Source organism: Rhinatrema bivittatum, chromosome 2 (genome assembly GCF_901001135.1).
Source record: "Rhinatrema bivittatum chromosome 2, aRhiBiv1.1, whole genome shotgun sequence".
Classification (NCBI taxonomy): Eukaryota; Metazoa; Chordata; class Amphibia; order Gymnophiona; family Rhinatrematidae; genus Rhinatrema; species Rhinatrema bivittatum.
In genome coordinates this window covers 750,547,418-750,571,789 of record NC_042616.1, presented here as the reverse complement: position 1 = coordinate 750,571,789, position 24,372 = coordinate 750,547,418, and the positions used below count along the sequence as shown (strand labels likewise).

The following is a 24,372-nucleotide window of genomic DNA, read 5'->3' as shown; positions in this document are numbered from 1 at the left end:
GTTTTGTGTCCATCATTTCTATGGTTTTTCTTTGTAGAGCCCAACTCTTCACCAGCCTGGAACCCTTTTGGGTCTGCTGCCTCACAGGAAAAAGGGAGATGGGTAGTGCTTCTGCACTGTGCGGTTCCCTCTTTGTCTTGCTTGGACAGCCTATAGCCAGGGATTCACCCATATGTGAGGACTACCATCCTGCTTGTCCTTTGAGAAAGCAGAGTTGTTTACCTGTAATGTGTTCTCCGAGGACAGCAGGATGTTAATCCTCATGAAACCCACCCTCCTCCCCTGATTGTTGGTTTCTCCATGTATTAGCTATATTATGGACTGAGGAACTCTGCCTAGGGAGCAGGGTGATGACTATAGCTGCACATACTCATGTTGAAAGCTCTAGAATCTTTGAGATCAAAATTCCGTGCCGGGCTTCATCTGATGATGTCACCCATGTGAGTACTAACATCTTGCTGTCCTCAGAGAACATCTGTTACAGGTAAGCAACTCTGAGATGCCTGCTATGTCTATCTTTTTTTCTGTGCCATCAGTTCTAATTTTCCAATCTTATATTTTTAGACTTCTAGAATTTGCATGTAGAGACACTTCATCTTTTTATTCCTGTTCATAGTGCACTTAATAGCCATTTCCTAGCGTGTAGCAGATGGACTCAGGACCAATGGGTATAGTGTACTCCTGTTAGCAGTTGGACGCGGATCAGATTTCAATCTGACGTCAGCCCCTAGTACATATACCCCTGCAGGAAGTGCAGCTCTTCAGTATTTTCCATCTCCATAGCAGTTAGGGACTATCTGCATGCTCTCACAGCGTTAGAACCTAATTCAAAGAAGACAATCCAAATTTAAAGAAACCTACATGAAGACGAGCCCCATTCTCCTGTGGTGATACCCTCGGGTCCCTTCCCTAGGTGATTTCCGTAGGTCCTCGGAGGTAAGCCTCGGTCTGGCGGCCGAATCGCAGCGAGGACCTAGCCCTCGATCCCTGGGCGCGGCTGAGAGGCAGCAGGTACACCCTCGAGCGCGGCGGTGAAGGTATTTGCCCTCTTCCCCCGCAGCCGGAGACCGCCCGGGACGCAGCCGGGAAGTGCCAAAGACAAGGTAAGGTAGAAATCTTATGCTTGAATCCGGTCTCCGAGGATCGAGGAGGAGAACAGTTCACCGGCCGGGACCAGTGCCACCAGGTTCATCCACCCTAGCAGGGCCAGGCCCTGGCTATTTCCGAGGGTCTACCCACGTGGAGACCCTCTGAGGGGGTTGCCATATTGCCCCTGTGCTCGCCGTCGCCATCTTGGCCCTATTCGCCACGCTGTTCGAGAGCGCACAACTCGAGCTAGGCGCACAAAGCACTTGTGTGCATAAACTTACACGCACATTAAACGCGCATAAGTTGCGCGCATAGAGCCGGGTGCATATCTATGACTGAACGCACAGCTGCGCGCACAACTACACGCTCATCTTAAGCGCACCGGAGCGCACATCAGAGCCGCACAAAGTGAGGAGGCCGACGCCCTGTGCACGCAGTGCGAAGAGGCCCTGGGAAACCCAGTCCAGGGCCAGTCCCATCCAGGGCCGAGTTCTAGCTCCTCAGGGGGTACACAGGACCTAGCCAGGGGGACCTCCCCACAGACGAGAACCCTTAGAAGAGGGGAAGCTCCCCACGGGGACAGAGCCTCACTGAACCATGAGACACTTCTTCACAAAGGATGAGCACCCAGACCTGGTCAACCAATGCCTGACGGAGCTCGCTATCCCGGGCCCAGGTACTTCGGGGGAACCTAAACCGAACCCCCTGCTGGAGGGTCTTTGACAGACTTCTCGCCATTTCCCTCTGTTACAAGCAGCACAGCAGCTGATCGACCTGGAATGGAATGCTCCGGAGTCCACCTTCAAGGGGGGATGAGCTTTGGCAGGCCTGTACCCCCTGGACCCGGCAACCAAAGATCTTCTTGCATGCCCAAGAGTTGATGCCATGGTCTGTGCGGTCTCCAAGTGCACTACCATCCCAGTGGAGGGAGGAGCTGAGCTCAAGGATACACATGACCAGCTGCTGGAGTCCATCCTCAAGTAGTCATTTGACGTAGCCGCTATGCCTCTACAAATTGCGGTCTGCTGCACCGTGGTGACACGTGCCTGCTTATCACAAACCAGGAACAACACCCCGGGAGAAGACATGGAACCAGCAGTATCATTCCTCGCGGACGCTGCCTCCGACCTAGTGCGCACCTCGGCCAGAGGAGTGTCCTCTGCGGTGGCGGCAAGGAGGCAACTCTGGCTCCGAAGCTGGTCGGCCGACGCATCTTCCAAAATGTGCCTCAAGAGGATGCCCTTCAAAGTATCCCTCCTGTTCGGCAGCGAACTAGAGAAACTGGCCAACAAATGGGGCGAGTCCCCTTTGCCGCGCCTACCGGAGGATAAGACGAAGAGAAACCAGCGACCCTTCCCCAGGTCCTCCAGGGGCAAAAATTCACAGTGCTTCAATCCTTACAGGGGCAACTATCAAGCCCCCCGCCCTACGGCCAGGAACCAGTCCTTTCGGACCAAGCACAACAAGAGGGGAACTAGCTCGGGTACAGGACCCAGCCGCACCCCACAATGAGATTCAGCCGACCCATCCAAGGGAAGAAGCCATAGGGGGCAGACTAGCCCTATTCTACCGCAGATGGGTTGAGATAACTTCGGACAAGTGGGTCCTAGCCATCATTCGGGAGGGGTACTACCTGGAATTTCTACGAATCCCTCCAGACAAGTTCATGGAGTCCCCCTGCCACGACCTCTCCAAGAGGGTGGCAGTGGAAGCTACACTGTCCAGGCTACTGACCCTCGAGGCCATAACCCCAGTGCCTCCGCAAGAAATAAATACTGGGCATTATTCCATTTATTTTATCGTCTCTACACAGGGACCTGCTACAACAAGGTCTAATCCTCCACGAGGACCCAGCTCAATTCTCTCTTACGATCTGGCCATTGAGAGGGCCAGCCTGAGAGAGAGCGGATACTCGGGGGCGGTAATCGACACCCTCCTCCGAGCACGCAAGTTCTCCACATCGTTAAACGTACATAAGGATCTGGAGTATTTGAAGCCTGGTGCGAAGACCACGACATCAAGCCACGCTCATTTAAAGTTCCCGTGATCCTGGAATTCTTACAGAATGGACTACAGAAGGGTCTGTCCCTTAACTCCATCAAGGTACAAGTGGCCACATTGTCATGCTACGGCTCTAAGAGCGAGGGCGACAGCATAGCTTTTCACCCGGATGTGTCACGCTTCCTGAAAGGAGTCAAACACATTCGCCCACCACTAAAGTGGCCAGTACCTCTGTGGAATCTCAATCTCGTTTTGGACTTCCTAGCTGGAACCACCTTCAGACCCCTCTGAGGCCTGTCCCTCCGCCTGTTAACCCTAAAGACGGTGTTCTTGCTGGCAGTGTGTTCAGCCCGCTGCATCTCGGAACTACAAGCACTGTCCTGCCGTGAACCGTTCCTCAGGCTCACCCCGGAATCCATCCAACTACGCACGGTTCCCTCCTTCCTCCCCAAAGTGGTCTCACACCTCCACCTCAACCAGACCATCTCGCTACCAACGACGGAGGGCTTGAAGAATTCGGAAGAAGCCCGTAGTCTACGTCACCTCAACATCGGCAGACTCCTATCCAGGTACCTGGAAATGTCGGAACCTGTACGAAGAACGGACCACCTTTTCGTCCTTCACAGCGGAAAGAGACAAGGGGAAGCGGCCTCGTGGGCAACCATCGTCCACTGGATCAAGGAAGTCATCAAGGTGGCCTACGTAGAAGCTGGCAAGCCACCACCTCTACAGGTCAAGGTCCATTCTACCAGAGCCTAGGCTGTATCCTGGGCAGAAACTAGAATGCTGTCACCTGCTGAGATCTGCAGGGCAGCGACATGGTCCTCCATCCATACTTTCTCCAGATTCTACCGTCTGGACGTTCAGGCCCGGGAGGACACTGCATTTGCAAGGGCAATACTAAGTGGACCACGGGCAGCTTCCTACCTGGTTCGGGAGTAGCTTTTATACATCCCATTGGTCCTGAGTCCATCTGCTACACGCTAGGAAATGGAGAAATTACTTACCTGATAATTTCGTTTTCCTTAGTGTAGACAGATGGACTCAGCATCCCACCCTTGGCTGCCGTTACGCATGGTCCTTCAAATAATTCAAGGGTAAGTCATGTTTTCATTTACCTAGGGCATACACCCTGCTGGGTGTCGATGCTTTCCGGTTGAGTACACTGGCGGTCTCCAGCTATAGTCAATCAACCAGTTCAAGTTAATCAAGTTTTAACGTTTAACCAAGTTATGAAGTTATTCAAGTTAACCAAATTATTAAGTTAATCAATCAATCAGTCACACATATATTCACAATGCTTTTCGAGGAGAATACTGAAGAACTGCACTTCCTGCAGGGGTATATGTACTAGGGGCTGACGTCAGATTGAAATCTGATCCGTCTCCAACTGCTAACAGGAGTACACTATACCCATTGGTCCTGAGTCCATCTGTCTACACTAAGGAAAACAAATTATCAGGTAAGTAATTCTCCATTGATTTGGGGCAACTTGGAGTCTTTCATATCTGTCTAGTTATCTAAATGTACCAGAGCTATCTTTTTCTACATCCTCTCTATCGGGACACTTTACTTTCTCTGCTTTAACTGTATACTTAGATACTTCACTTTGAATCTTGCTCTCCTTAGCTATTTTTGGCATTCAAGATCTAGATATCCTTATAAAGACATGAAATGTGCCAATGAATATATCTTTGTGGGTTCAATTTTCATAGTTGGCACACTATTAGTTTTTACATTTTTTTTTATGGTTTTATTTTGTCATCTTATGTGCTGCCATTACAATCATAGGGTTTTTCAGAACTGGACATATTATGTGGCTTTTTCTACAGTCTTTTCTAGGTTCTTCATGGTTCATTGCTCCTCCGGGAACTAACAGACCAATAGATGTTCCATGGTCTGTTTCTTGCCGCAATCCATGTGTTTGGTATGTTAATTTGTTTCCACGTCTTGAGCTGCCAGCATTTGTTTGAAGGTGAATACAGTATCTTCATTTGAATCAGTTCTGTATGCCTGCAGCATGGCATTTAACATTAATGCCACTTTTTAACCTCCCATATCATCTCATTCTCTGTTGCTATATTTGAGGAGATTGTCTCTGTACAAAAAGGCTCTAACTTTGTCATTATTTAGTATCAAATTGCATTCCAGATAAGCATATTTTTATATCTGGGGGTGTTGTTTCTTCTGGATTTAATGTGCATGTGCACTGTGTTAATATATTTCTACTCTGTTACAATATATGCGCTTAATCCTTTCTCAGAGAAATTGGGAAGGCATTTTAAGATCTGTAAAGATGTTATTTTTCTTGTTCTTCTAAACTAAATACAGTATGCAGGCTGGGGAGGGGGAAGTTAGATGGAAAAATTCTGAAATAAATAAATGACTTTGTGGTGGTGTTTGCTTTCCTGATCCCAAGTCTCTAGAACAAAAACAAATCAGCCTTTAAATTTGTAAGTGAAGAATTGCATTACAGTATAATTGCAAGACATTTTAAATCTTGCAAGATGAAAATTCTGTGAGCTATAAATTCAGGTGAGATCCTCCTTCCTACATCAACTATATAACTCATGCTACTAGCCTCAGAAGGAGACAGTGTTGCATATTTTTATAGCACATCTACCATGAAATCTGTGACTTTTTTGAATGTACCATAGCTTTAGGGAAATACTGTAGAATGTATGATACCAATGAGGCATCAGTAGATTTAATGTTCAATTACAATGAACTGTGGCCTCTGCCAGAAACCTTTTCTGTTGAGGTTTGCTGTAACGATTCAGTGGTAGCATCTATATTGTGCACTGTATGTAAAAGCCATTTCATGAAATAGTACTGTTCAGTGAAGCTGACATTTTTACGAATACTTGAATGATCATTAGACCATGGCAGATGAGTCTCAACCTAATACATTCAGACTGCTCTGTACAAAAAAGTAAGTTGTTGCTTCTCATCCGAGATCAACTACGACATATTTGGAACCTGTCACATTGAATATGTAAATCAGGACTTAAGGTATGTTGTGTCTCTTGCTGATGAAACACCTTTATATTCATCTCCATTAATAAAGAAATGTTGCTTTGTTATTGATAAATGCTAGGGTGTCAGATTTTGAACAAATTGTAAAAATCATGCATCACTGCTTTTAATTTGTATTTCTCATTTTAGATTTCTCATGTCTAGCCTCTTATTATAGTAATAACTAGCCTGTATTTCCTAACTTTATATGCTAGTCCCTTGCTAGCTCTGTAGTGCTCAGAGGAATCACAGAATAGAGCTTGTAGTAAACAATAAAACAAATTACAAATTTTTTTAAAGTAAAAAAAAAATGTTTTGCTGCTTACTGATTAACAAAGTTATGCTGACACACAAAATAAATAAAGCAACTTGCAGGGAATCTCAAGCATATTACACTGATTGGATAGGATAAATATAGACTTCTTGCCAGAATGGTTTTAGTATTAAAAATAAATCTGAAGAACTGGACATTGTATCATAAATAGTCCATCAAAACATGTGGAACATTTACAAACACACCAGTAGAGTTTCATTAAGATGTAATTGAGCTAATATAATGCTTAGGGTTTTTTTTCCTGTATACTATGCAATTTCTTATAGAAAAGAAGAAACCTTATTTTTTATTAAGATAAAGATTAAAATAAATGTTTCTTAAGCTACATGTTCATGATGAAAGCATTGGCCAATCATATACCATCAGTTTTCAGGGGTATTTGGTGTGAGTCAATAAAAAAAAAAAAGAAGAAGAAGAAACTGACCGTATTGTGTTTGCATGCTTGGCAAGATCAGTGTCTCTTTGGCTGAATTTTAAATTAAGGAAGCTTATAATAGCACTGTTGCTCTTATTTAGGGCCATTGCTTCCTGTGGCAGCTCAGGAGTAGATTCTGTGGCAAGTTATGAAATTCTGTGGCAATTCTGTGATACATTTATATATATTTGAATCATTCTGCATATTCAATAATGCAAATTTATATTTGTAAAACAAACACAAAGCTTTTTGTGTGAATTTGACTCTTAGGAGTTTTGTAGGTGGGAATTCTTAGATATAGGAAAGAGGAGAGAGAGAGAGAGGAGATCTCAGAGATGGGGAGAAGAGACAGGATCAGTTTAGGAGATCAGAGTAATCCAGATCCCTTTCTAGATCTCCTCCTCTCCCACAAGATCCCAGACTCTCTCTCCTCCCTTCTCTCTATCCCCAAACTTCTCATTTCTTCTCCCATCCTATAAAGGTTGTAGGATGGGAGAGGAAGAGAGAAGTTTGGGGATAGGGAGAAGTGAAGAGTAGAGGAGGGGAGAGTCTGGGATCTTGTGGGAGAGGAGGAGATTCAGAGAGGAAGGTGTTCCTCCCCAGGCTCCAGCCCTTCTCCCCTCGCATTCCCACTCCAACACTCTCACACCCATATCCCAAGTGCAAACATATACATGTGCACATCCTCATTCTCTCCAGGCCCTCTTTCACTTAACTTGCCCCCATTGTCATAGCACCATTTTCACTCAACTCCCCCAGCCCAATTTTCACACCCTCAACCCAAGCTCTTTTCCCAACTCATCCCTTTCTCCATAAAAAAAACATCCCCAGCTCTTTCACAACTTTCTCCCCAAAAAGTTCCCATTCCCCAGCTCCTCTTTCCTGCTCTAATCCTATCTCTCTATCTCTCCACCCTTAAATACTAAGCAGTAGGAGGATGATAAGGGCAGTATGTCAGGCCACATTTCCCTCCTATGCAGTCTAGGCCTGACTGCTGCTTTGAACCATGTGATATAGAAAATATAGAAGTGATGGCAGAAAAGGACCGTATGGCCCATCCAGTCTGCCCAGCAAGCTCCCATAGTTATCAGTTTCCCATACTTATCAGTTACTCAGACCGCCAAGGTCAGGGCTCTTGTTGGTTTCTGTTTGAGTCCAATTTCCTCTCACCCCTGCCATTGTAGCAGAGAGCAATGTTGGAGTTGCATCAGAAGTGTAGTATCAGGCTTTTTGGTTAAGGGTAGTAACCGCCGCATCAAGCAAGTTACCCCTATGTTTATTTGTTCTCCCAGACTGTACAGTTCAGTGTGCTTGTTGGTTGATGTCTGAATCCAATTCCTCTTTTCCCCCTGCCTTTGAAGCAACGAGCAATGATACAACTGCATCAATAGTATGAAGGCTCTTACTTCATTCCCATCCCCCTTGCCTTTAGGGATCCACAGTGTTTATCCCATACCCTTTTGAAATCTTTCACAGTTTTTGACTTCACCACCTCCTCCGGAAAGGCATTCCAGGCATTCACCACCCTCTCTGTGAAGAAATATTTCCTGACATTGATTCTGAGTTGTCCTCCTGGAGTTTTATTTCATGACCCCCTAATTCTATTGGTTTTAAGATTTATTGTGTTCAAAGCAGCAGTCAACTCAGTTCAACAGAGAGGGGAGGACCCAGCCTGAGCTGCTGGCTCTGCTCTCCTTCACCTGCTCCTGCCACTGATCAACACTGGAGGATGCAAGCAAATCAGGGGAGGAGGAAGTGAACCACACCTCATGACAGCCTCTGCCTCAGACCCAGTTCAGTCCCTTGTCTCCTGCAGTGATTTCTACAGGCAGGGCTGGATTTTGCAGCTCTTCACTGCAGCCATGGGATCACTGGAGACCCAAGGGTACTCATGCCTAGTACTGAGAATCGGTTTTCAAGAGGAAAAACAAAGGGCGGTAGAGAAAAAAATTAGTCCTTTTTCTCTAGAGCCAGTTGTGTAAGATTTCATATTTAACGAGTCCAAAGTCAAATGTATCATATCTTTAAATTTATTACACATTTAACTGCATTTTGTAAGAGCACAAAAACACATCACGACTGACTTGTTATGAAAATTGACAATATAAACACAATACAATACAATACAAATGACGTAATATATTTTACCACAATTCAGAGCTAAACATTGTTTGAGTGTGTACTGTCTTCATGCAAAAGTCTGCTAGCTGAAACACTTAAATAAGTGCAGATCTTTGTATCCATTTAGTTTCAGGGTAAAATATATCATTAATGGAAGGTGTGATGCCTTTTGATTTAAAAAGAATTTCTGTTAAGCCGAGCTTAATTAGTTAGGGGTAGTAACCTCCGCAATAAGCAAGCTACACCCATGCTTATTTGTTTACCCAGACTATGTAATTCAGTCCTTGTTGGTGGTTGTCTGTATATAGATCCACTTTTCTTCATTCCCCCTGCCGTTGAAGCAGAGAGTTATGCTGGAATGCATTGAAGAAAAGCATGATTTTATCTCAATGATATGAGTTTATTGAGAATAGTGGAATTTTAGATCAATACCAGATTGGTTTTAGGAGGTTTATAAGACTGAAATTTTACTAGTAGTACTAGTGTGATACCATTAGAAGAGGCTGGGATCTTGGTAAGAGTTCTGTTCTCGTTCTCCTTGCTATTACGGCAGCCTTTCAATACTTTGAATCACACTGTCCTTCTCACTCACTTATCTCAAATTGGAATCTCTGGAACTGTACCAAAATTGGTGTGATCTTATTTATCTGATAGATCTCAGTGAGTTTCTATTTCTTCAGCTCATTCAAATTGTATGCCTACAGGCATACAGTTTTGGCCTTGTTGGCCTTGTTGGCAGCACTTTTTAACATTTATTTGTCTCCTTTGTAGTTTTTTTATTCCTAAACAATCCTCTTGGCAGGATACTGAAAGGTTTCTCTGGGGTTCAGTTAAATCATGGTCATTTCATAATCAGCTTTTATGCAACATGGAAAAAACTATAGTCATTATTTTTGAATGTTTCTAGGTCTGACACCCCTATATAATTTATATTTGGTGATTTATTTATACCTGTGACTTTGCAAGCGAAAAATCTAGGCGTTCTAGACTCTGAACTATCCTTGCAACTGCATATTAGATCTTTAATTAGAACATCTTTTTAAGATTTGAATGCTGGTGGAGGCTCAAACCTTTTGTGCAACCTGATGATTTTTGTTCTGTTTTACAGGATGTATTGTTGATGAATATTGACTACTATAGCTCACTGTTAGGGTTGCCTTTTACCTCTCTGAAAGCGCTACAAATATTACAGAACTCAGCTACTAGATTACTTACTGGACCACTTGATTTCAACATATATCTGTTCGAAAGGCTCTCCAATGGCTTCCTGTCGAATGGTGTATAAAGTAAAAAGCGCCATATTAATACACAGGTTGTTGATGAATAATGACATTGCACTGTAATGTCATCCTATTTACATTCCTATACATGTTTTACGTTAAGCAGACTTTTTTTTTTTTTTTGTAGTTCCTTCCTTTAGAACCGTTCATGTGGTTGAGTTGAAGGAATATGCCTTTTTGGTGACTTCCACATTTTAGAACTCTCTCTCTACAATTGTATTTGCTAGCAGATATCACGTAGCATAAAAAAGCTTTGACAATTTTCCATTTTAAAGCAGCATTTGGAGATGACAGCATTTTTCTGTTTAGCTCCTGCTGCTAATGATTTTTGGACAGAATTCAGCTTATGTTTTATTGTCATTTTACTTGGCGCTCTGTACCCTTTCCATTTATATTTTGTATTTATTATTTTGTTTTTATGTTTGATATTTGTTTTCTTGTCTCTGTTCTATTGTTTTTATATAACATGGCTTTTGTGACGGTTTATTTTTTATCTTGTTTTGGTTTTATGAGTATCTTTTTGGAGTTAGCTGTGATCAATGGAATATGCGAAAAAGTATGTGACCCGTCACTCAGTAACTAGTCACCCTTCCTTGAGCAACAATATCATCAGCTGTTTCCTGAAACTGTTGATCACATTCTCATATCATCTTTAACAAAATTTGGCCTATTCTTCCATACTGAACTATTTTAACTCTGACATTCAAGGGCTTCCTTGCACGAACAGCTTGCTTCCGGTTTTGCCACAACATTCCAAGGTTAAGTTTGGGACTTTGACTTAGCCAATCCAAAACAAAACATGTCTTCTTCAGCCATTCTGTAGTAGATTTACTTGAATGTTTAGTGTTGTCTTGCTGCATACCTTATTTTCAGCTCCACTTAGCTCACTGTTGAATGGCCTGATATTTTCCTCTATTAGTTTTTTTTTTTATTATAAAACAGAAGTCATTGTTCTATCAGTGATGACAAGCCATCCAGATCCTCATACAGCAAAAAAGCTCCACATTTTGATACCTCCACCAAATCATCCCTGTTTTATTGTAACTTCTTTTTTTTTTTGCACTTGTTATAGTTCGTACTGTATATACTCAGGTTATAATTCTGTACGTTATAATTTATTGCTCACCCCTTGTTCTATGTAAACCGACATGATACAACCAACCGTGAATGCCGGTATAGAAAAGCACAAATAAATAAATAAATGTTTGACAGTTGGGATGAGGTGCTTTTTGCCTCAGAAAGCTGTGCTTAATTTTAGACAAAGAAAAACTTTTGTTGTTATGACTGGAAAGTTCAATTTTGCATTCATCTGTCTAGAGAACATTATTCCAGAAGTCTTGTGGGTCATCTTTGTGCTCTTTGGCCATCTGAGGCAGGCAGCAATGTTCTTTTTTGGAGAACAGCTATCATCCCATGAATACCAAATATTTTCAAGGGGGGGGGGGGTTCCCAGAACCCTCACATCAGCTGCAGTAAGAAAGGCCTGCTGATCTTTAGATCTTAGTCTGAGGTTTTGTGATTTTTGTGGATGATTTTCTAGGCTACTGTTGGGATGATCTTGGCAGGATGACCACTCTTGGGGGTAGTGTCACTATAATTTTCAACTATTTCCACTTGTAGACTGTCTGACAGTGGATGGATGGAGCCCAAAATGATCTTATAACTCTGTCCAGACAGATGAGCACCAACTACTCTCTTTTTGTAGGTCCTCTGAAATTTCTTTTGATCATTGTATGATGTTTCCACTAGTGAAGACCAAGCTTAAAACATTTTTGACCTTTATGTAGTGCAGGATGCCTGGTTCATCCATGCAGATTTACTCTGTAGGGTGGCTTATTTGTCACCCAATTAAGCACTTATTTCTAATTAGCCAATTAATTCTAAAGAAATGAACATAAGAACATAAGAAATTGCCATGCTGGGTCAGACCAAGCGTCCATCAAGCCCAGCATCCTGTTTCCAACAGAGGCCAAACCAGGCCACAAGAACCTGGCAAGTACCCAAACACTAAGAAGATCCCATGCTACTGATGCAATTAATAGCAGTGGCTATTCCCTAAGTAAACTTAATTAATAGCCGTTAATGGACTTCTCCTCCAAGAACTTATCCAAACCTTTTTTGAACACAGCTACACTAACTGCACTAACTACATTCTCTAGCAACAAATTCCAGAGCTTTATTGTGCGTTGAGTGAAAAAGAATTTTCTCAGATTAGTCTTAAATTTGCTACTTGCTAACTTCATGGAATGCCCCCTAGTCCTTCTATTATTCAAAAGTGTAAATAACCGATTCACATCTACTTGTTCAAGACCTCTCATGATCTTAAAGACCTCTATCATATCCCCCCCCTCATATCCCCGTCTCTTCTCCAAGCTGAACAACCCTAACCTCTTCAGCCTTTCCTCATAGGGGAGCTGTTCCATCCCATTTATCATTTTGGTTGCCCTTCTCTGTACCTGCTCCATCGCAACTATATATTTTTTGAGATGCGGCGACCAGAATTGTACACAGTATTCAAGGTGCGGTCTCACCATGGAGCGATATAGAGGCATTATGACATTTTCCGTTTTATTAACCATTCCCTTCCTAATAATTCCTAACATTCTGTTTGCTTTTTTGACTGCTGCAGCACACTGAGCCGACTATTTTATATTATCCAATATGATGCCTAGATCTTTGTCCTGGGTGGTAGCTCCTAATATGGAACCTAACATCGTGTAACTACAGCAAGGGTTATTTTTCCCTGTATGCAACACCTTGCACTTGTCCACATTAAATTTCCTCTGCTGTTTGGATGCCCAATCTTCCAGTCTTGCAAGGTCCACCTGGAATGTGTCACAATCCGCTTGTGTTTTAACTACTCTGAATAATTTTGTATCATCCGCAAATTTGATAACCTCACTCGTCGTTTTCCTTTCCAGATCATTTATATATATATATATATATATATATATATATATTGAAAAGCACCGGTCCAAGTACAGATCCCTGAGGCACTCCACTGTTTACCCTTTTCCACTGAGAAAATTGACCATTTAATCTACTCTGTTTTCTGTCTTTTAACCAGTTTGTAATCCACAAAAGGCTATCGCCTCCTATCCCATGACTTTTTAGTTTTCGTAGAAGCCTCTCATGAAAATCTGAAAATCCAAATACACTACATCTACCGGTTCACCTTTATCCACATGTTTATTAACCCCTTCAAAAAAATAAAGCAGATTTGTTAGGCAAGACTTCCCGTGGATAAATCCATGTTGACTGTGTTCCATTAAACCATGACTTTCTATATGCTCTACGATTTTGATCTTGAGAATAGTTTTCACTCTTTTTCCCGGCACTGAAGTCACTCACTGGTCTATAGTTACCCGGATCACCCCTGGAGCCTTTTTTAAATATTGGGGTTACATTGGCCACCCTCCAGTCTTCAGGTACAATGGATGATTTTAATGATAGGTTACAAATTTTAAGTAATAGATCAGAAATTTCATTTTTTAGTTCCTTCAGTACCCTAGGATGCATACCATCCGGTCCAGGTGATTTGATACTCTTTAGTTTGTCAATGTGGCCTACTACATCTTCCAGGTTCACAGTGATTTCGTTCAGTTCATCTGACTCATCACCCCTGAAAACCATCTCTGGAACTGGTATCTCCCCAATATCCTCATTAGTAAACATGGAAGCAAAGAATTCATTTAGTCTTTCTGCAATGGCCTTATCTTCCCTAAGAGCCACTTTAACCCCTTGGTCATCTAATGGTCCAACCGACTCCCTCACAGGTTTTTGCTTCGGATATATTTTTAAAAGTTTTATTATGAGCTTTTGCTTCTATGGCCAATTTCATTTCAAATTCTCTCTTCGCCTGTTTTATCAATGTTTTACATTTAACTTGACAATGCTTAATTTTTATCCTATTTTCATTAGATGGATCCTTCTTCCAATTTTTGAAGGATGTTTTTTTTTGGCTAAAATAGCCTCTTTCACCTCACCTTTTAACCCTGATGGTAATCGTTTTGCCTTCCTTCCACTTTTCTAAATGTGTGGAATACATATGGACTGCGCCTCTAGGATTGTATTTTTAAAAATGTCCATGCCTGTTGAACACTTTTAACCTTTGCATCTACACCTTTCAGTTTTTTTTCTAACTATTTTCCTCATTTTATCAAAGTTTCCCTTTTGAAAGTTTAGTGTTAGAGCTGCAGATTTGCTTATTGTCCCCCTTCCAGTTATTAGTTTAAATTTGATCATGTTATGATCACTGTTGCCAAGTGGCCCCACCACCATTACCTCTCTCACCAAATCCTGCATTCCATTAAAAATTAAATCTAAAATAGCTCCCTCTCTTGTTGGTTCCTGAACCAGTTACTCCATGAAGTAGTCATTTAATACATCCGGAAACTTTGTCTCTAGCAAGTCCTGATGTTTCATTTACCCAGTCAATATTGGGGTAATTGAAATCTCCCATTATTATTGCACTGCCAAATTGATTAGCTTCCCTGATTTCTCTTAGCATTTCATTATCTGTCTGACCATTTTGTCCAGTTGGACGGTAGTATACTCCTATCACTATACTCTTACCCAACACACATGGGATTTCTACCCATATAGATTCTACTGAGCATTTAGTTTCTTGTATGATCTTTATCCTGTTAGACTTTGTACCCTCATAAAGTGCCACACCCCCACCAAGTTGATCCTCCCTATCATTGCGATATAATTTGTAGCCTGATATAGCACTGTCCCATTGGTTATCCTCCTTCCACCAAGTCTCTGTGATGCCAATTATGTCAATCTCATCATTTACTGCTATACACTCTAACTCGCCCATCTTACTTCTTAGACTTCTGGCATTGGCATACAGACGTTTCAAAGTTTACTTACTATTTCACACGCAAACACACACAGATTGTAAATTAGTCTTATTGTTCCTACTTTGTACACTTTGTTAAAAAAAAAATAGAATTGTTTAATTTATACCTTTTTTATTACCTAAGACTATACTGTTTCAATTAAAGAAGGGTATTGTAGTAAAAGCTTATAATTTTCATGATTACACTTGGGCTTACAACTTTTTCTCAGCACTGTGTGTTCTCAAATAGTCTATGAAATGCAATATATGTAGCGAAAGATGAGGATTTTCTATTTAAATACTAATTTGTGAAGAAATAGATGGGAGAGGGTGTTTTGCCTGATTTGAGAATACTGAGGTACTGTAATTGTACCATATCTTTTATATATACGCTTGACCACATAAATCCATTAAAAAAAAATAAAATCAGCTACAGGGTTTACTTATACTGTTCAGTTGTGAAGGAAAAGATTTCCATAGCAAACCTCTGATGTTGCTTCTCAACATGTATAAGCTCGTTGCCTCATTTTTAACCAACCATTATATCTATATAATAATACCAAGCAAATCTTTTGTGCCACTGCTTAGGGTGCATCCCCTTGCCCTGCAGAATAAATACAATAATTTGGGAAAATAGCCATCACTGGCAAAACTACAATACTAAAAAAAAAGAAGAAGAAAAAAGTGATGTTTAGCATTTGCATTAAGAACATTTGCCACACAGAGTAACCAGAGTGCCACAGCAAGGAGGAGAAGAGCAAGCTCCAGGCTTTGAGATCTCCTCGCCACAACCTAGTCAAACCTCCTTACTTCCATCTCTCCTCTTTCTTCGAACAGACAGTACTCCTCTCCACTCTGTGCATCTTCCTAAACATCAGTTGTGTGTACCACTGGTAACATGACCAAAGGTAGAGAGCTTGGAGAAAGCTGTTTTATTTTAAGTCTATTGCAGCAGAAGTATTACATTTATAAAACCACATATATTGATTGACTAATAATTAGGGTTTATCGATCACATTGTCTCAACTGAGATCTCAAATTGACTGTTACAGTTGATTCTCAAATTACTCTGCTGCATCTTCAACATGTTTTAATGTTAATGGATAAATCCTTATTGATTTCTTTTAATTAGAAGAATGGCATTATTTGTCATGAGCAGCTTATATGAATATCCTTGTAGAAGGACAAATTAGCATACTGAATTGGATTAAATTCTGTTCTTGTTAGTATGTGCATCCTGATAAAGAAGCAGATCTGTTAGATGTTTTAACTGTACTAATTGTAAAAAAGAAACAGAAAAAAAATGGTGGTAATATCTTTGTGCAAATTATTGGCAGGACCTCTCCTAGGTGCCCAATGCCAAGGAGGCACTAGGGACAACACAGTTTTCCCTAGCGCCTTCTTTTTAGCACGACCCCTTGTTTAAATATTGGATCATGTGCCCTGGAGAGGTGGCTGGGCTCGCGTTCAGAAAGCGGCACTCAGCATTGAGCGCCCATTTTCTCCGTGCCCATCTTACATCGGCCTGATAGAGTGTGAATGGGAGGCGCTTTGGGGACTGGAAGCATATGCTTATTGTTTCCCAGCACTGCTGGCTGCCTACTGCTACTCTCATAGCTGAGGTGGGGTGCATGGGATGGGGAGAGATAGTGAAATAGGAGAGAAGTGAGTATTTACTGTATTTTTCGCTCCATAAGGTGCACCTGACCATAAAACGCACCTAGGGTTCAGAGGGGGAAAATTAAAAAAGAAATGGTGTGCTATACCGGCTCTGCTCCCGGGCGTCTGTGCATCTTATGGAGCAAATTAGGGGTGTGCATACAAATTTATTTTTTTTTGTCCCCATTTCGTTTTCGGATCTGGGGAGGGCCATTTCGGTCCACTTCCTGGATCAGAAAACGTTTATCGTTCTCTATTGTGGGAAAAAAAAAAACCCACCCCAAATTTAATTAACTACAATCCCCCACCCTCCTGACTCCCCCAAGACTTGCCAAAAGTCCCTGATGGTTCAGCTGGGGTCCTGGGAGCGATCTCCTGCTCTTGGGCCATCGGCTGCCAGTAATCAAAATGGCTCCGGTGGCCCTTTGCCCTTACTATGTGACAGGGGCTACTGGTGCCATTGGTCGGCCCCTGTCAACATGGTAAGAGCAATGGATGGCCTACGACCAATGGCACCGGTAGCCCCTGTCACATAGTAAGGGCAAAGGGTTACCGGCACCATTTTTATTACTGGCAGCTGATGGCCCAAGAGCAGGAGATCGGTCCCGGGACTCCCGCTAGACCACTAGGGACTTTTGACAAGTCTTGGGGGGGGGGGGGGGGGGGTCAGGAAGGTGGGGGGTTGTAGTCAATACATTTTTTTTTAAATTCGTTCCATAAGATGCACAGACATTTTCCCCCCACTTTTGGGGAAAATAAAGTGCATCTTATGGAGCGAAAAATACGGTAAGTTGGTACTGGGATGAGTTCAACTTAGCCACAACTGTCTACCTCCTTTCTTCAGCCAAACAAGGGTAATTATAGTACATGCTGTCTAATGAAACTTAGCTAAATGATTTCCTTTGTTTTTCTCTTAGCTTCTCTTCCTTTTTCTGTTGAGAGACTTAATATTGGTTAAAGATCTTCAGTCATATCCCCAAAATGTATTACACTTTGCCTAGAAACTTATCTACTGGTCATTTATGAACATTTATATCCTGCTAATTTAAAAATATTTGCTCCTAGCAAATAACAGAATTGAAACACAAAATAACAATAAGCAGTGAAATATTAAATAACGATATAAGGTAAAATTTAGATTCCCAACCCTGCATAACTATATTGTTTAAGAAACTATATTACGTGCATGAACAGAAAAATCATAGGAAGATAATTCAGTTAAATTATGTCACACAAAAGCATTTAATCTGCCCAGTTTATTTCCAGCTTTCTATTCACTTCTTTGCAACTAAGGATCCTTGGTGCTCATTCCAGGCTTTCTTGAATTTTGTGTGCTTGCCATTTCCACTGGGAGGGGATATTGTTCTGTGCATCCACCTCCTTTTTCTGTAAAGAAATATTTTCCAGATTAACATCTGGATCTACCCCTAGATCTAACTCTGGTTATAAAACTTCCAGCTGAAAAATGTCTGCTGCATGTGCATTATTTATACCTTTTGAGGTACTTGAATGACTCCAACATACCCACCCCTCTCCTCTCCTCTCTAGGGCAGGAGTATTCAAATGGCTGCCTGATCAAGGAAAGAAAAATATGGCTGTGCTGCCCAGGCTTGGTGCTACAGAGGCCCTGCAAGCTCAGGAGAAGAGGGAGCATATTTATGTCATCATAAGCATGCTGTGGTTTAGCCACACTTCTTTCAGCAGGCCCAGGAGAAGAGCCACTTTCATTCTGTCAGAACCGGGAAGGGGAGCTGCTTCTCCTGTGGTGGACCAGACAATAGAGGAGCCATTGTGGAATTCCACAACCCAGGAAGAGCTACCACCCTCGGGCTCCCATGCCAGGAGTTCTTGCTGTCACTGGGTCTCTTCCTAAAGACTGAGATCACAGCTGCTGCCCATCTTGGGAGGGGTGGGGGGGGGGGGGGGGTTACTGGGGAAGGGAATGGGCAGAGAGGCCAGAGAGAGGGAAGAGGTGGAGGGGAGTTAAGGTGGGGAGAATAAAGGCAAAAGTGTAAAAATAATTAAAAAAAAAAAAATTAAAACATGATAAAAAACATAAGCAAACTAAGAAAAAAAATACAAAAATAAAGACAAAAATAAGAGCAATTAGAGAAAATAGTAAAACAAAAAAAAAATGTTGGGCAGTGTGGGATGGAGATTTTCCCATCTTCTAAAAATTGTGGTTGGCACCTGAGTTTTTTAAAAAAATGTTCCACCTGTATGATTTGTGTGTGGCCTGTATGTTTGGTACGCTGAGGTCCATTGTGTGGTATGGTATGGTATGGTCTGCCTGTCTTGCTTTTAGCTTGGGTGTGGTATGTCTGTGTCTCTCTCTTTTTTACGTGTGGTGCATCCGTGTGAGCTGTGGGGGGGATCTCTGTATCTGAGTGTGGGTATGAGGTATCTGCCTGCCTTGGTGTATCTGTACTTGTTCCTTTCAGCAACTTGAAGAGAAGCAATGTGGGGGATTTGAGCCATAGGTTAGCAAGATAGCTTCCTGGGGCTTTGCAACTGGTTTGAGAGCTGATTGGTTGGCAAGAGAATTTGACACCAGACGGGAATCCAGGATCAGAATACCCTTTGTGTTTGTGTGTATAGATACATCATTCTATATCTTTATCTATAAATCATCTCAGGGTAGGGTGGAGTGGGGCATCCAGTTGCATGGATAGAAAGAATGTCGTGGCTCAAAAGCTTGTTCACCCCTGCTCTAGAGTATGTGTAGTTAGGTTTTAAGTCCAAGGGCATGTGATGCAAACTGTGACATTTTGTAGCCCTTCTTTGGACTGCTTCAACTGTCCTGGATGGGAAGTGATACCTAACAAGTGGTCATGCTCTCTAACTAGTTACTGGGATATCTTTTTAGCAGTGTGTCCGAGATAACTGGGCAGACTGCATGGATGGGTTAGTTCACCCCTCCCCCACTGTCACTCTGTATTTTTTTTGGAGATGCGCCCCAGAACTCAGTATACTCTTCTAGATGAGGTCTCACCAATGACTTGTCACCCAACAGAGGTATAAGTGTTTCCTGGTTGGGAGCTATCTTTTTTTTTTTTTTCTCCTCATACATATTCCCTCATGACACATCCTTGTTTTATAGTGACTTAAGGAGGTGTTCAGTGAGCGATAACAGCAAAATAGTGGAAATGTCAGTTCCTCTCTTGTCTGAAGTAGGGAGGCAGGGCTGAAATCTCTGCCTCCCTACTTTAGGCTCTAGAATGAGGAGTGATGAGATGAGGTTGAAAGGGGTAGACTCAAGAGTAACTTAGGAAACATTTCTTTACAGAGAGGTTGAGGGTGTGGATGTGCAGAACAGCCTCTCAGTGGAAATGAAGGAGACAAAAACAGTATCTGGATTCAAGAAAGCATGGGATAAATACAGAAGATCTCTAAGGAAGTGATGAGAATTATAATGCTAAATTAATTGGACGGATGGGCAGACTGCAATGACCAAATGGTCCTTTTCTGCTGTCCTACCGTGAACAAGATGGGGGACCCCTGTACATTGTAAAGTAGAGTTTGCATGTAAGGTAATGGGAGCCAGCCCGTGCTCTTACTCTTGCCTAGGATAGACACGTATTTTCTGCTTGAAACACTTCAGCATTTAATGTTGCTGAAAAGATGTTAATGTAGTGAGTTTGTAATTTGTTTTGTGTTTTATGAACCAAAGATCATACTATAGGTTATAATTTGCAGAAGGTATAAATGTGAATATATTATTTTTGGATGTATACATTTTTATTTACAGCTCATTCCTGTGCATGGAAAAAAGCAGGTTGCTGTGCAAGTGTTCACTTTAGAACTGGTATGAATTATCCATAGTTATGTTGCCCAAGCTAGACAAGAGGTTCTGATTTTTGCACAGGAAATGTGTAGCTTTTTGGAGTGAGAAAAAATGCTTTTGCAAATGTATGTTGTGTAGATGAACAGGATGGGATGTGTTTTTTTTTGTTTGTTTGTTTGTTTTATGTTAGACTAGATTAAATCCAAATACATCTTTTTTTTTGGCTGGCTTTGTTTTTGAGCATTTTTGCTAAATGCCTTTTGATTTACAAACAACTTTAAAAGTGCATTTGTGTTTTTTCCACCTAGTGCAATATCAGATGGAAATGATGAGAAGCTTGCGCCACGTGAACATCGATCATCTGCACGTTGGCTGGTACCAGTCCACATACTATGGCTCTTTTGTTAGCCGGGCCCTCCTAGACTCCCAGTTTAGCTACCAGCATGCAATTGAAGAATCTGTCGTTCTCATCTATGGTTAGTATAATGTTCCCTTTTTTATATATTCTTTCCTTGTTTTTTTTTTTTTTTTTGTTCTCTGCTTACTGCCATTTTTGCACTCTCTATTCTGCCTGTAAAAGCAGCCCTGGCAGATCTTCTGGAGTAAATACCAACCCTCTGTCTGCAGCAGCCCTTAGCAGCAGCTCAGTCTAGACAGGGTTTCCTTCTTTCTGTTTATTTTTCTTGCTATCAGAGCCCTGATGTGTACGTTTTGGAATGCCAGAGTAGCTGCTTCATTTTTATTCCTCCACCACCCCTTCCTCCTCGAATGCGGGTGGAACTAGACCAGATGTCTAACAAACCTCGATTGCTGGAGTGTCTGGCTCTGTACGTGACTGACCAATCATAACACCATTTGCCAATTTTTTTTTTTTCCCTTTAATACCTTGACAGGAGCATACAAAACCTGGACTGTTTCTCAGCACAAAGGTTTTTTTCTTTTCTGCCTGTGTAATGGTGTTTCCTCAAGCTCTCCAGACCAGATGTTCTGCGCTGTATCAGAACCATAGGCAATTTAACAGCTTTATAGTCTCTCCCCTCCCCAAACACTCAGTTTGCCATATCTGGCAGACTTACATATAGTTTCCAGCTGAGAAGTAAATGTAACGTCCCGAATATCTGTCAGAAGAAATACTAATGAATATAATCAATCTTTTGAGCTGCTCTAAAATTGTTTCAGTATGTTAACAATTGGATTACAGAAAAGAACAAGTTGTTGAAGTATACTTATAGTGGCTGGAAACATTACATCATCAGACTTAGATGAATTTTCCACTCACTACAATCTGTGTTGTTGCCTTCTCATTTTGTCACCTATTTCAAAAAGTCATACTGCTTTCATTTTCAGGTGACCTGAGTTTGTCCTTGGAGGCACACCAGAACCATTATGATACATCACGTGTTTATTAAAACACAGAATCTTTCCATACTTCCCCCAAGCTTTAGGTTTTGAGGTTTGGATCTTATTTTGTAGTTTCATAACTATAAAATTAATTGGGAAAATTGGCCACATTTCATATGCCATTTGACATTTTATTAATGAGCCTTGTGTTTTATTTGAGTTATAATCAGTATTTCAGGTTTGTGATAGCTAAATCATTTTTCTGTGTATTCTTTAGTATTGAAATATTTATACTGTAATGCCTAGAGATTTTTGTCTGCACAGCTCCCCATTATAGCAAGCTTTCTAAAACAGTAACTCTTTTCCTGAAGTCATGTGCCAATCTACTATAGCAGAAATCCAGCTACAGTGAACGATGTTGGATCAGCTTGAATTTTTTGTTCATTGTAAAGTCACTTCACACATGGAGCCTCTATTTCCATAAACTGGCAAGTACTGAAAAAACTCTGCACATACTGTAACAAGTACTACAGACACCTGTGTTTGTTCTTTATTCAGTGCAGCATGGCTCTATCATGTTTTAGAGATCTTTCATATGCATGCTTTAGAGAAAACCACTCTTGATTTAGAATTAGCTCACTGCAAGAGTTCTTATGTTCCATTGTAACTAGCTTTTTTTTTTTTCTCCTAAAGACTGTGCTCAATCCCAAACAAACTCTTCCAGAACCTTCTGAAAAGACAAAAAGCTTTTCACTATCCATATATTTTAATTCCCGCTCTGGTGGCCATGTTACTCCCCTCTGTTCATTTTTGTCAACCTGAAATCACGTAGATTGCTCAACTTTTTTTTTTTTTTTTTTTTTAACACTTGAGAAGTTTTATTTTTTGCTGAACTAACCCTTATTTATTTAGATTTTTATATTCTTTTCAGCACTTCAAAGTGTACATCAAAGCAGATTACATTCAGGTACTATAGGTATTTTTCTATCCCCACAGGGCTTACGATCTAATTTTTGTACCTGAGGCAACTGAGGGTAAAGTGACTTGCCCAAGGTCTCAAGGAGCGGCAGCGGGATTTGAACCCTGGTTTCCCTGGGTCATAGCCTGCTGCTCTAACCACTAGGCTACTCCTCCACTCCTTATGGTTTTTTTCCTTTGGCATCTCTATCCCAGCAAATTAATGGACCAGATCTTATCACCTCTTCAGACTGTAGAGATAATTTTCAAAGGAGTAGTGCACATACTATCGTAGCAGTTTTCAAAAGCCCACTTATATGGTTAAAGTGCACTTATGCAGGTAAAACCTACAGTATTAACAATTCAATGGCATATATTGTAGCAGTTTTAAGAATGTAAAATTACCCCCTGTGTGAGGAGGAAAGTTTTCTTAGTCATCTGCACTCTTCCAGGTGGAGATTGGCAGAAGAATCGCCAAAGAGTTCATTCAGCATATCAGGCATGTGGAGCACTTGACGTCTCTTGACACCTCCCTTTCAGCACCCCAAGCCTGCCTTGGTATCTCTATACCAAGTCAGCTGAACAGGTTGTGAGAAGAAGCCTCTCCTATCTCGCGACCCTGTTTGGTTGTGAAGCCCAAATCGCTGAGTTGTAGGCCTCAGATTTGACACCAGGGTCGGCACATCCTTTCAGCTATTGCTTTCAGAGTTGGCCTGATGAGTCCGGGGGCCCTGGATCTCTATCAAAGGAGTACTGTTTTTGATTTGGTGAATAGAGAATTGCATCAAGGAAGAGCAGTAGATGTAATTTACTTGGATTTCAGCAAAGCTTTTGATATGGTCCCACATAGATTAGTGAACAAAATGAGAAGCTTAGGAGTGTGTGCCAAGGTAGTGGCATGGATTGCAGACTGGTTGACTGACAGGAGACAGTGTGTAATGGTAAATGGACCTACTCTGAATAAAGAATGGTGTTAAGCGGATTGCCACAGGGATTGGTTTTGGGACCAATTCTGTTCAATATCTTTGTGAGTGACAATGCAGAAGGCATAGAAGATAAAGTTTGTCTATTTGCAGATGATACTAAGATCTGCAACGGAGTGGATATGCCTGAAGGAGTAGATAGAATGAAAAGTGATTTAAGAAAGCTAGAAGACTAGTTGAGGATTTGGCAGCTGGGATTCAATGCCAAGAAGTGCAGAATCATGCATCTAGGGTGCAGTAATCCAAAAGAACTGTATGAGGGATGAAAGACTAATGTGCACAGACTGGGAGAATGTCTGCCAGTCTGAAGGCAGTGAGGCAATGTGACAAGGTGTTAGCTAAGCCAGAAGAATGCTGGGATGCTTAGAGAGAGTAATAATGCTTAGAGATGCTTAGAGAGATGTTTAGAGAGAGTAATAGTACTGAAAAAAATGAAACCCTCGTCGCACCCATTAGACCAAATTCCCTCCAAACTACTCCTTCTTATTCCTGACACCATTACCAAAGCCCTGGCAGACATAATCAACTGCTCCTTATCCCAAGGACT

The 24,372-nt window shown here is 41.7% G+C and overlaps 1 protein-coding gene across 1 annotated transcript in view; it reads left to right on the top strand.

Moving 5' to 3' along the window:
- EIF3H (eukaryotic translation initiation factor 3 subunit H) overlaps positions 1-24,372 on the top strand; it is a 327,223-nt gene that overhangs the window by 243,010 nt on the left and 59,841 nt on the right. Inside the window, exon 3 of the mRNA XM_029591919.1 lies at positions 20,853-21,020. Coding sequence (XP_029447779.1) covers positions 20,853-21,020 — 168 coding nt within the window. The remainder of the gene's footprint in view (positions 1-20,852; positions 21,021-24,372) is intronic.